Here is a 14,120-nt window from a genome sequence, read left to right on the forward strand (position 1 = left end):
CACTGGGGAGGTTACAAGGGAATCCGGTTGTCCCACGGGGGGCTCACAGTCTTCATCCCCATTTATACAGATGAGATAACTGAGGCACAGAGAATTTAAGTGACTTGCTCGAAGTCACACAGCTGACAATTGGCGGAACCGGGATTTGAACCTATGACCTCTGACTCCAGAGCCCGGGCTCTTTCCACTGAGCCATGCTGCTTCTCTGATAACAAATACCATCATTATGGGCTGGAGTCAGAAGGACCTGTGTTCTAATCCTGGCTCTGCCACCTGTCTGCTGTGTGACCTTGGGCAAATCACATCACTTTTCTGAGCTCAATTACCTCATCTGCAAAATGGGGGTTGAGACTGTGAGCCCCACGTGGGACAGGAACTGTGTCCAACCCGATTTGCTTACATCCACCCCCGAGCTTAATACAGTGCCTGGCACATAGCAAGCACTTAACAAATACTACAATTTTTATCCACCCCTGAGCTTAGCAGGCACACAATAAGTGCCTAACAAAATACCATTTTTTTTCACTTGAGCCCCATGCACCAAAGGGCCTCTGTCTGATCCCAGTGAATATTTACCCCATGCTTAGCACCTAGTAAACATTTAACACACACAATTATTGTTAACAAGATCCCCCAGTAGGCAATTTTAGGACTGAAAAAACCTGGAACATTAAACCCTATTCAGAGTTTAACAGCAACCACAGTAATAATAATACTTATGGCATTTGTTCATTCATTCAATCATATTTATTGAGCGCTTACTGTGTGCAGAGCACTGTACTAAGTCCTTGGAAAATACAATTCAGCAACAGAGACAATCCCTGGCCACAACAGGGTCACAGTTTAGAGGGGGGGAGACAGACTTCAAAACAAGTGAACAGGCATCAACAGCATCAATATAAATAAATTATAGATATATACACGTCATTAATAAAATAAATAGAATTATAAATACGTGTATATATATACACCCAAGTGGGGCGAGGAGGGGGGTAGGCTTAGTCCGGGAAGGCCTCAAGGAGGTAAGCTTTCAGTACATAATAATAATGATGGTACTTGCTAAGTGCTTACTATGTGCCGAGCACTGTTCTAAGCGCTGGGGTCGATACAAGGTAACCAGGTTGTCCCACGGGGGGCTCAGTCTTAATCCCCATTTTACAGACGAGGGAACTGAGGCAAAGAGAAGTGACTTGCCCAAAGTCACACAGCTGACAAGTGGCGAAGCCGGGATTGGAACCCACGACCTCTAACTCCTCAGCCTGGGCTCTTTCCACTGAGCCACTCTGCTTCTCTAGTATATGTTGAGCGCTATGTGTCGGGCACTGTACTAGGCGCTGTGGTGGATCCAAGCGTATCCCGCGGCAGGAGAAAAAAAACAATCCAACGTCAACAAATCGAAGCGTAAGAAAGGAGACTGGCACAGGGGCTGAACAGCAAACTGGACCGTGACAGCTGTGCTTGGTACATCATCATCAATCGCATTTATTGAGCGCTATGTGCAGAGCACTGTACTAAGCGCTTGGGAAGTACAAATTGGCAACACATAGAGACGGTCCCTACCCAACAGTGGGCTCACAGTCTAAAAGGTACAGTGCTTGGTACAGCGCTCTGCACACAGTAAGCACTCAATAAATACGACTGAATGAATGAACTGCGGCCACAGTTCTGCACACAGTAGGGGCTCAATAAACAGAGAAGCTATTAGAGCCATAGAGGACTTCCCAAGCGCTTAGTACAGTGCTCTGCACACAGTAAGCGCTCAATAAATACGATTGAATGAATGAATGAATGAAAGAGCGGGGGCTTGGGAGTCAGAGGCCGTGGGCTCTAATCCCGACTTTGCCACTTGTCAGCTGTGTGACTTTGGGCAAGTCACTTCACTTCTCTGGGCCTCAGTTACCCCATCTGTAAAATGGGGATTAAGACTGTGAGCCCCATGTGGGACAACCTGATTATCTTGAATCTACCCCAGCGCTGAGAACAGTGCTCTGCACATAGTAAGCGCTCAATAAATACGATTGATGATGATGATGATGGTGTTGGGTAGGGACTGTCTCTATATGTTGCCAACTTGGACTTCCCAAGCGCTTGGGAAGTACAAATTGGCAACACACAGAGACAGTCCCTACCCAACAGTGGGCTCACAGTCTAAAAGGGGGAGACAGAGAACAAAACCAAACATACCAACAAAATAAAATAAATAGGATAGATACGTACAAGTAAAATAAATAAATAGAGTAATAAATATGTACAACCATATATACATATATACAGGGGGCTCACAGTCCAACAGTGGGCTCACAGTCTAAAAGGGGGAGACAGAGAAGAAAACCAAACATACTAACAAAATAAAATAAATAGAATAGATATGTACAAGTAAAATAAATAGAGTAATAAATATGTACAAACATATATACAGGTGCTGTGGGGAAGGGAAGGAGGTAAGATGAGGGGGATGGAGAGGGGGATGAGGGGGAGAGGAAGGAAGGGCTGGAATCATTACTATTAATAAAGACAGTTGAATGAGTGAGTGAATATGCAAGGCCTTCACAGTGAATCAAGAGCAAATTCATTCATTCATTCACTCAATCGTATTGAATGGAGCCCCCCCCCCCCCCCCCCCCCCCCCCCCAGTTCCCTTCTGCATGCTGGGCGCACCCCCACACATTTAATAACAATAATAGTAATAATGATGGTATGTGTTTAGTGCTTACTATGTTCCAGGCACTGTTTTAAGCGCTGGGGGGCATACAAGGTAATCAGGTTGTCCCACATGAGACGCTCAGTCTCCCAGCGCTTAGAACAGTGCTCGGCACATAAGCGCTTAGCAAATGCCATCACTATTATTCATCCCCATTTTCCAGATGAGGTTACTGAGGCCCAGAGAAGTGACTTGCCTAAGGTCATACAGCAGACCTTCTCTAGTATATGTTGAGTGCTTAGGCACTGTACTAAGCGCTGTGGTGGATACAAGCAAATCCTGCGGCAGGAAAAAAAACAACAATCCAACATCAATAAATCGAAGCGTAAGAAGAGAAGCAGTGTGGCTCAGTGGAAAGAGGCCGGGCTTGGGAGTCAGAGGTCGTGGGTTCAAATCCCGGCTCTGCCACATGTGGGCTGCGTGACTTTGGGCAAGTCATTTCACTTCTCTGGGCCTCAGTTCCCTCAGCGTCACGCCCCCCTGGGGAGCCAGGACGGCCCGGACCAGATTTTCATTCATTCATTCAATCGTATTTATTGAGCGCTTACTGTGTGCAGAGCACCGGACTAAGCGCTTGGGCAGTACAAGTCAGCAACGTATAGAGACGGTCCCTTCCCAACAACGGGCTCACAGTCTAGAAGGGGGTGACAGACAACGAAACAGAACATGTGGACAGGTGTCAAGTCATCAGAATAAATAGAAGTAAAGCTAGATGCACATCATTAACAAAATAAACTGAATCGTAAATATGTGCAAGGAAAATAAATAGAGTAATAAATCTGTACAAACATGTATACAGGTGCTGTGGGGAGGGGAAGGAGGTAGGGCGGGGGGGATGGGAAGGGGGAGAGGAAAGAGGGGGTTCAGTCTGGGAAGGCTTCCTGGAGGAGGTGAGCTGTCAGTAGGGCTTTGAAGGGAGGAAGAGAGCTAGCTTGGAAGATGTGAGGAGGGAGGCCATTCCAGGCCAGGGGGAGGACGTGGGCCGGGGGTCGACGGCGGGACAGGCGAGAACGAGGCCTAACGGGGAGGAGATTAGCGGCGGAGGAGCGGAGGGTGCGGGCTGGGCTGGAGAAGGACAGAATCCTTTCCCCCTTCCCCTCCCTATAGCACTTGTATATATTTGTACAGATTTATTACTCTATTTTACTTGTCCATATTTACTATTCTATTTATTTTGTTAGTGATGTGCACATAGCTATAATTCTATTTGTTCTGACGATTTTGAAACCTGTCTACATGGTTGGTTTTGCTGTCTGTCTCCCCTTTCTAGACTGTGAGCCCGTTGTTGGGTAGGGACCGTCTCTGTGTGTTGCCAACTTGAACTTCCCAAGCGCTTAGTACAGTGCTCTGCACACAGTAAGCGCTCAAGAAATACGATTGAATGAATGAATGAATGTAAGCCCCACGTGGGACAACCTGATCACCTTCTATCTTCCTCAGCGCTTAGAATAGTACTTGGCACATTAGTAAATACTTAACAAATACCATTACCATTATTAGAGAAGCAGCGTGGCTCAGGGGAAAGAGCACGGGCTTGGGAGTCAGAGGTCGTGGGTTCAAATCCCAGCTCCCCCACGTCTGTTATGTGACCGTGGGCAAGTCGCTTAACTCCTCTGAGCCTCAGTTACCTCATCTGTAAAATGAGAATTGAGACTGTGAGCCCCACGTGGGACAACCTGATCACCTTGTATCCCCCCCAGCGCTCAGAACAGTGCTTTGCACATAGTAAGTGTTTAACAAATGCCATCATCATTTATTATGATTATTATTCACTTCTCGGTGCCTCAGTTCCCTCATCTGTAAAATGAGGATGGAGACTGTGAGCCCCATGTGGGACAACCTGATCACCTTGTATCCCCCCCACCGCTCAGAACAGTGCTTTGCACATTGTAAGCGCTTAACAAATGCCATCATCATTTATTATGATTATTATTCACTTCTCTGGGCTTCAGTTCCCTCATCTGTAAAATGGGGATGGAAACTGTGAGCCCCACGTGGGACAACGTGATCACCTTGTATCCCCCCAGCGCTTAGAACAGTGCTTTGCACATTGTAAGCGCTTAACAAATGCCATCATCATTTATTATTATGATTACTATTCACTTCTCTGGGCCTCAGTTCCCTCATCTGTAAAATGGGGATGGAGACTGAGAGCCCCACGTGGGTCAACCTGACCACCTTGTATGCCCCCCAGCGCTTAGAACAGTGCTTGGCACATAGTAAGGGCTTAACAAATGCCATCATTATTCTAAGTGCCGCTAACCTCCTCACTGTACCTCGTTCTCGCCTGTCCCGCTGTCGACCCCCGGCTCATGCCCTCCCTCCGCCCATCCGCCAAGCTAGCTCTCTTCCTCCCTTCAAAGCCCTACTGAGAGCTCACCTCCTCCAGGAGGCCTTCCCACACTGAGCCCCCTTTTTCCTCTCCTCCCCACCCCCCCCACCCAACCTCCTTCCCCTCCCCACAGCACTTGTGTGTGTATATATATATATATATATATATATATATATATATATATATATATATTTATTTATTTATTTATTTGTACAGGTTTATCACTATTTATTTTACTTGTGCATGTTTACTATTCTATTTTGTTAATGATGCACATAGACATCATTATATGCAGAGAAGCAGCGTGGCTCAGTGGAAAGAGCACTGGCTTTGGAGTCAGAGTTCATGGGTTCAAATCCCGGCTCTGAAATTGTCAGCTGTGTGACTCTGGGCAAGTCACTTCACTTCTCTGGGCCTCAGTTACCTCATCTGTAAAATGGGGGTTAAGGCTGTGAGCCCCCCGTGGGGCAACCTGATCACCTTGTAACCTCCCCAGGGCTTAGAACAGTGCTTTGCACATAGTAAGCGCTTAATAAACGCCATTGCTATTATATAGCTTTAATTCTATTTGTTCTGACGACTTTGACACCTGTCCACATGTTTTGTTTTGTTGTCTGCCCCCCCTTCTAGCCTGTGAGCCCTTTGTTGGGTAGGGACCGTCTCAATATGTTGCCGACTTGGACTTCCCAAGCGCCTAGTACAGTGCTCTGCACACAGTAAGCGCTCAATCCATACAATTGATTGAATGAATCATCATCAATCGTATTTATGAATCGTATTTATGAATGAATGAATTCCCCTTTCCTCCCTGCTTTCCCGGCCCGGATGAAGGCGGGGGCGTCATAAGGGACCGTCTCTCACTGTTGCCCACTTGGACTTCCCAAAAAAAGAACACCAGGCAGGAGGCAAAAGAAAAGATGTGAGGGGGAAGGGGAGAACGCTTACTGTGTGCAGAGCACTGTACTAAGCGCTTGGGAAGTGCAAGTTGGCAACATAGAGAGACGGTCCCTACCCAACAGTGGGCTCACAGCCTAGAAGGGGGAGACAGAGAACAAAATCAAACATATTAACAAAATAAAATAAATAGAATAGATATATACAAGTAAAATCAATCAATAAATAAATAGAGTAAAAAGTCCCACCACGTCGTTCGGAGAAACGTCGGCCTCGCCCCCCCCGTCGGCGCTGCTTCCCAGACCGAGCCCCGTCCTTCCTCTCAATCAACCAATCAATCGTATTTATTGAGCGCTTACTGTGTGCAGAGCACTGGACTAAGCGCTTGGGAAGTACAGGTTGGCAACATACAGAGGTGGAGACAGACAACAATCAATCAATCAATTAATCGTATTTATTGAGCGCTTACTGTGTGCAGAGCACTGGACTAAGCGCTTGGGAAGTACAAGCTGGCAACATAGAGAGACAGTCCCTACCCAACAGTGGGCTTACAGTCTAGAAGGGGGAGACAAACAACAATCAATCGTATTTATTGAGCGCTTACTGTGTGCAGGGCACTGTACTAAGAGCTTGGGAAGTCCAAGTTGGCAACATATAGAGACAGTCCCTACCCAACAGTGGGCTCACAGTCTAGAAGAGGGAGACAGACAACAATCAATCAATCGCATTTATTGAGCGCTTACTGTGTGCAGAGCACTGTACTAAGCGCTTGGGAAGTCCAAGTTGGCAACATATACAGTCCCAACCCAACAGTGGGCTCACAGTCTAGAAGTGGGAGACAGACAACAATCAATCAATCGTATTTATTGAGCGCTTACTGTGTGCAGAGCACTGTACTAAGCGCTTGGGAAGTACAAGTTGGGAACATAGAGACAGTCCCTACCCAACAGTGGGCTCACAGTCTAGTTTATTTTATTTGTACATACCTATTCTATTTATTTTATTTTGTTAGTATGTTTGGTTTTGTTCTCTGTCTCCCCCTTCCAGACTGTGATCCCGCTGCTGGGTAGGGACCGTCTCTATATGTTGCCAACTTGTTCTTCCCATCATCATCATCATCATCAATCGTACTTATTGAGCGCTTCCTGTGTGCAGAGCACTCTACTAAGCGCTTGGGAAGTACAAGTTGGCAACATCTAGACACAGTCCCTACCCACCAGTGGGCTCACAGTCTAAAAGGGGGAGACAGAGAAGAAAACCAAACATACTAACGAAATAAAATAAATAGAATAGATATGTACAAGTAAAATAGAGTAATAAATATGTGCAAACATATATACAGGTTCTGTGGGGAAGGGAAGGAGGTAAGATGAGGGGGATGGAGAGGGGGACGAGGGGGAGAGGAAGGAAGGGGCTGAGTGTGGGAAGGCCTCCTGGAGGAGGTGAGCTCTCAGCAGGGCCTTTAAGGGAGGAAGAGAGCTAGCTTGGCGGATGGGCAGAGGGAGGGCATTCCAGGCCCGGGGGAGGACGTGGGCTGGGGGTCGACGGCGGGACAGGCGAGAACGAGGCCCGGTGAGGAGATCAGCGGAGGAGGAGCGGAGGGTGCGGGCTGGGCTGGAGAAGGACAGAAGGGAGGGGAGGTAGGAGGGGGCGAGGGGATGGATCCCCTTCCTTCCTCTCCCCCTCGTCCCCCTCTCCATCCCCCCCGTCTTACCTCCTTCCCTTCCCCACAGCACCTGTATATATGGATATATATTTGTACATATTTATTACTCTATTTATTTATTTATCTTACATGCACATATCTATCCTATTCATTCTATTTTGTTAGTATGTTTTGTTTTGTTCCCTGTCTCCCCCTTCTAGACTCCGAGCCCGCTGTTGGGTAGGGCCTGTCTCTCTATGTTGCCAACTTGGACTTCCCAAGCGCTTAGCCCAGCGCTCTGCACACAGTAAGCGCTCAATCAATACGACTGATCGATTGATTGGAAGCCCCTCCCTCGATCAATACGATTGATGATGATGATGGCTGGGCAGCCTTGAAGGCCAGGGTGAGGAGTTTCTGCCCGATGCGCAGATTCCGAAGCGCTTAGTCCGGTGCTCTGAACACAGTCAGCGCTCGATAAATACGATTGATTGACCGATAGGAGGGGGAAACGAGGCCTATTGAGAAAATAAGATAAATTAAAACTAAAATAAAAAATAAAAATGAAATGAATGGAATAAACATCTGCCGCCCCCGTCGTGCGGGCAGGATATTGTCGGCCTGGAGGCGGTGGATGGTCTCCTCACAGCGCCGCAGCCGCTCCCGCGCCTCCCGCTCCCCCGCTCCGACCTCCTCCTCCTCCTCCTCGTCGTCGCCATCGTCGTCCCCGAAGCGAACACGTCCGGCCTTCCTCACCACGCCGCCCTCCTCCTCCTCGTCGTCGTCCCCGTCCCCGTCCCCGCCGCCGAACGCCTCAAACAGCTCCCGGTCCCCGAAGTCCACCCCGCCCGCCATCTTGGGCCGCGCCAGCGCCGGCAGACAGGGCGGAGCGCGCCGCGGGGACAAGGACGGCGCCCGCGATTGGCTACGGCCGGAGCCGGCCGGCCAATGAGGAGCCGCCCTCGGGGAGGGGGCCCTGCCGCCTACGATGACCAGGATGCAACGCGCGCCATGGGAGGGAGGGGGAGGAGGGCGCCGCCCGCTATTGGCTACGGCCGGAGCCGGCCGGCCAATGAGGAGCCGCCCTCGGGGAGGGACCCTGTCGCCTGCAATGACCAGGATGCAACGCGCGCCACGGGAGAGGGGCGGACGGACGGCCAATGAGGAGCCGCCCTCGGGGAGGGGCCCTGCCGCCTACGATGACAAGGATGCAACGCGAGCCATGGGAGGGAAGGGGCGGAGGGCACCGCCCGCTATTGGCTACGTCCGGCGCCGGACGGCCAATGAGGAGCTGCACTCGGGGAGGCGCCCTGTCGCCTACAATGACCAGGATGCAACGCGCGCCACGGGAGGGGGCGGACGGACGGCCAATGAGGAGCCGCCCTCGGGGAGGGGCCCTGCCGCCTACAATGACCAGGATGCAACGCGCGCCACGGGGTGGGGGGGCGGAGGGCGCCGGCCGGCCAATGAGGAGCTGCCCTCGGGGAGGGGCCCCGCCGCCTACAATGACCAGGATGCAACGCGCGCCACGGGGAGGGGAGGCGGAGGGCGCCGGCCAATGAGGAGTCGCCCTCGGGAAGGCGCCCTGCCGCCTACAATGACCAGGATGCAACGCGCGCCACGAGGGGGGCGGAGGGCGCCGGCCGACCAATGAGGAGCCGCCCTCGGGGAGGGGCCCTGCCGCCTACGATGACCAGGATGCAACGCGCCCCACGGTGGAGGAGGGGGCGGAGGGCGCCGGCCGGCCAATGAGGAGCCGCCCTCGGGGAGGTGCCCTGCCGCCTACAATGACCAGGATGCAACGCGCGCCACCAGGGGAGCGGAGGGCGCCGGCCGGCCAATGAGGAGCCGCCCTAGGGGAGGCGCCCTGTCGCCTACAATGACCAGGATGCAACGCGCGCCATGGGAGAGTGGGGGCGGAGGGCACCGCCCGCTATTGGCTACGTCCGACGCCGGCCGGCCAATGAGGAGCCGCCCTCGGGGAGGGGCCCTGCCGCCTACAATGACCAGGATGCAACGCGCGCCACGAGGGGGGCGGAGGGCGCCGGCCGGCCAATGAGGAGCCGCCCTCGGAGAGGTGCCCTGCCGCCTACAATGACCAGGATGCAACGCGCTCCACGAGGGGAGCGGAGGGCGCCGGCCGGCCAATGAGGAGCCGCCCTCGGGGAGGCGCCCTGTCGCCTACAATGACCAGGATACAACGCGCGCCACGGGGTGGGGGGGCGGAGGGCGCCGGCCGGCCAATGAGGAGTCGCCCTCGGGGAGGGGGCCCTGCCGCCTACAATGACCAGGATGCAACGCGCGCCACCGGGAGGGGGGCGGAGGGCGCCGCCCGCTATTGGCTACGTCCGATGCCGGCTGGCCAATGAGGAGCCGCCCTCGGGGAGGGGCCCTGCCGCCTACAATGACCAGGATGCAACGCGCGCCACGAGGGGGGCGGAGGACGCCGGCCGGCCAATGAGGAGCCGCCCTCGGGGAGGCGCCCTGTCGCCTACAATGACCAGGATACAACGCGCGCCACGGGGTGGGGGGGCGGAGGGCGCCGGCCGGCCAATGAGGAGCCGCCCTCGGGGAGGGGGCCCTGCCGCCTACAATGACCAGGATGCAACGCGCGCCACCGGGAGGGGGGCGGAGGGCGCCGCCCGCTATTGGCTACGTCCGATGCCGGCTGGCCAATGAGGAGCCGCCCTCGGGGAGGGGCCCTGCCGCCTACAATGACCAGGATGCAACGCGCGCCACGAGGGGGGCGGAGGACGCCGGCCGGCCAATGAGGAGCCGCCCTCGGAGAGGTGCCCTGCCGCCTACAATGACCAGGATGCAACGCGCTCCACGAGGGGAGCGGAGGGCGCCGGCCGGCCAATGAGGAGCCGCCCTCGGGGAGGCGCCCTGTCGCCTACAATGACCAGGATGCAACGCGCGCCACGGGGAGGGGGGGCGGAGGGCGCCGCCCGCTATTGGCTACGTCCGGCGCCGGCCGGCCAATGAGGAGCCGCCCTCGAAGAGGTGCCCTGCCGCCTACAATGACCAGGATGCAACGCGCGCCACGAGGGGCGCGGAGGGCGCCGGCCGGCCAATGAGGAGCCGCCCTCGGGGAGGCGCCCTGTCGCCTACAATGACCAGGATACAACGCGCGCCACGGGGAGGGGGGCGGAGGGCGCCGCACGCTATTGGCTACGTCCGGCGCCGGCCGGCCAATGAGGAGCCGTCCTCGCGGAGGGGCCCTGCCGCCTACGATGACCAGGATGCAACGCGCGCCACGGGAGGGGGGCGGGGCGGCGGGCGCCGCCCGCTATTGGCTACGTCCGACGCCGACCCGACCAATTAGAAGCCGCCTACAATGACCGGCATTTAATGCTTCCCCGCCCTTGCAAGGACTACGTTAAAGCATTCATTTCATTCATTCATTCATTCAATCAATCGTATTTATTGAGCGCTTACTGTGTGCAGAGCACTGGACTAAGCGCTTGGGAAGTACAAGTTGGCAACAGATAGCGACGGTCCCTACCCATCAACGGGCTCACAGTCTAGAAGGGGGAGACAGACAACAAAAGCAAACATACTAACAAAATAAAATAAAATTCAGTCGTATTTATTGAGTGCTTACTGTGTGCAAGGCACTGGACTAAGCGCTTGGGAAGGACAAGTCGGCAACATCTAGAGGCGGTCCCTACCCAACAGCGGGCTCACGGTCTAGAAGGGGGAGACAGACAATAAGACAAAACATATTAACAAAATAAAATCGATAGAATAAATATGTACAAATAAAATAAATACAGTAATAAATACGTACAAACATATTCACTCATTCATTCAGTCGTATTTATTGAGCGCTGACTGTGTGCAGAGCACTGGACTAAGCGCTTGGGAGGTACAAGTTGGCAACATCTAGAGAGGGTCCCTACCCAACAGCGGGCTCACGGTCTAGAAGGGGGAGACGGACAACAAAACCAAACATATTAACAAAATAAAATCGATAGAATAAATATGTACAAATAAAATAAACAAATAAATAGAATAATAAATACGTACAAACATATATACATATATACAGGTGGTGTGGGGAGGGGAAGGAGGTAAGGCGGGGGCGATGGGGAGAGGGAGGAGGGGGAGAGGAAGGAGGGGGCTCAGTCTGGGAAGGCCTCCTGGAGGAGGTGAGCTCTCAGTAGGGCCTTGAAGGGAGGAAGAGAGCGAGCTTGGCGGAGGGGCAGAGGGAGGCCATTCCAGGCCCGGGGGAGGATGGGGGCCGGGGGTCGACGGCGGGACAGGCATTGTATCCCCTCTCTTGCCCCTCTCCTGCCCCTCTAAAATCTCCAGTGGCTCCCAATCAATCTGCGCATCAGGCAGAAACTCCTCACCCCGGGCTTCCAGGCTGTCCATCCATCCCCTCTCCCCCTCCTACCTCCCCTCCCTTCTGTCCTTCTCCAGCCCAGCCCGCACCCTCTGCTCCTCTGCCGCCGCTAATCTCCTCACCATGCCTTGTTCTCGCCTGTCCCGCCATCGACCCCCGGCCCACGTCCTCCCCCGGGCCTGGAATGCCCTCCCTCCCAACATCCGCTAAGCTCGCTCTCTTCCTCCCTTCAAAGCCCTACTAAGAGCTCACCTCCTCCAGGAGGCCTTCTCAGACCCTTTTTCCTCTCCCCCTCCCCATCCCCCCTGCCCTACCTCCTTCCCCTCCCCACAGCACCTGTATATATGTTTGTACAGATTTATTACTCTATTTATTTTACTTGTACCTATTTATTCTATTTATTTTAATATGTTTTGTTTCGCTGTCTGTCTCCCCCTTCTAGACTGTAAGCCTGTTGTTGGGTAGGGACTGCCTCTATACGTTGCCAACTTGTACTTCCCAAGCGCTTAGTCCAGTGCTCTGCACATAGTAAGCGCTCAATAAATACGATTGATGATAAATAAATTAAATTATTCATTCAATCGTATTTTATTTTTTTAATGGCATTTATTAAGCACTTACTATGTACAAAGTACTGTTATTGAGCACTTACTGTATGCAGAGCACTGGACTAAGCGCTTGGGAAGTACAAATTGGCAACATATAGAGACGGTCCCTACCCAACGTTGGGCTCAAGGATCCATCCCCCCTCCCAGCCCCACAGCACTTATGTAAATCTCTGTAATTTATTTATACTAAAGTCTGTCTCTCCCTCTAGACTATAAGCTTGTGGAGGGCGGGGAATGTGTCTGTTTATTGTTATATTTGACTTCCCTCACCGCTTAGTACAGTGCTTTGCACACAGTAAGCACTCAATAAATACATCTGAGTGAGGGAATGAACAATATGCTTTGCTCCAGTCCTTGCTGTTCCTTAGGTCTTGCCACTTTAGAAATTAAGCCAGTTCAGAATTAGGGACAGATTTTTATTTCCTCCTTAAAGCAGCATATGCTTTGCCCTGGTCCTCCTGCGATTTTCCCGTTCCAGTCATTCTAGCTGTGTGGAAGACAACAGTGTATATATTTTGCGTTGTTCTCCCTCGTTTTCACGAGAAAGTGAAAAGACCCTCCCATCATTAATAATAATAATAATAATAATGGCATTTATTAAGCGCTTACTATGTGCAAAGCACCGTTCTAAGCGCTGGGGAGGTTACAAGGTGATCAGGTTGTCCCACCGGGGGCTCACAGTCATAATCCCCATTTTACAGGTGAGGTAACTGAGGCCCAGAGAAGTGACTTGCCCAAAGTCACACAGCTGGCAATTGGTGGAGCCGGGATTTGAACTCATGACCTCTGACTCCAAAGCCCGGGCTCTTTCCACTGAGCCACGCTGCTTCTTATTAAACCAGTCTATCACGCTCAACAACGGTTTACCAAATGGGTGGAGGGCTGGAGGTGGCTGCTGTTGTTGCCGCCATTACTTGAGAGAAGGGTTCTAATCCCGGCTCTGCCACTTGTCTACCGTGTGACCTTGGGAAAGCCACTTCACTTCTCCGTGCCTCAGCCACCTCATCTGTAAAATGGGGATTAAGTCTGCGAGCCCCTGGTGGGACAACCTGATTACCTTGTATCCTCCCCAGCGCTTAGAACAGTGCTTATGTTGCCAACTTGTACTTCCATCATCATCATCAATCGTATTTATTGAGCGCTTACTGTGTGCAGAGCACTGGACTAAGCGCTTGGGAAGTACAAGCTGGCAACATATAGAGACAGTCCCTACCCAACAGTGGGCTCACAATCTAAAAGGGGGAGACAGAGAACAAAACCAAACATACTAACAAAATAAAATAAATAGAATAGATATGTACAAGTAAAATAGAGTAACAAATATGTACAAACATATATACATATATACAGGTGCAGTGGGGAAGGGAAGGAGGTAAGATGGTAAGATGTACTTCCCAAGCACTTAGTACAGTGCTCTGCAAAGTGCTCAATAAATACGATTGATTTGCACATAGTAAGCGCTTAACAAACGCCATTATTATTATTATTCTGCTTTTCATGACAACATCTTCTGATCTGGCAGTATCCCCAAATAATGTTGCCGACTTGTACTTGCCAAGCACTTAGTACAGTGCTCTGCATACAGTAAGCGC

The 14,120-nt window shown here is 52.2% G+C and overlaps 1 protein-coding gene across 3 annotated transcripts in view; it reads right to left on the reverse strand.

The window, feature by feature from the left end:
- Positions 1 to 8,438, reverse strand: part of ZCCHC8 (zinc finger CCHC-type containing 8) — a 30,659-nt gene extending 22,221 nt beyond the window's left edge. For all 3 annotated transcript variants that reach the window (XM_038763623.1, XM_038763624.1, XM_038763622.1), the window contains exon 1: positions 8,187 to 8,438. In XM_038763623.1, the coding sequence (XP_038619551.1) occupies positions 8,187 to 8,427 (241 nt within the window). In that variant the 5' untranslated portion in view covers positions 8,428 to 8,438. The remainder of the gene's footprint in view (positions 1 to 8,186) is intronic.
- Between the last annotated feature and the right edge of the window lie 5,682 nt (positions 8,439 to 14,120).

The sequence above is a fragment of the Tachyglossus aculeatus genome, chromosome 21 (assembly GCF_015852505.1).
Source record: "Tachyglossus aculeatus isolate mTacAcu1 chromosome 21, mTacAcu1.pri, whole genome shotgun sequence".
In the NCBI taxonomy this organism is placed as follows: Eukaryota; Metazoa; Chordata; class Mammalia; order Monotremata; family Tachyglossidae; genus Tachyglossus; species Tachyglossus aculeatus.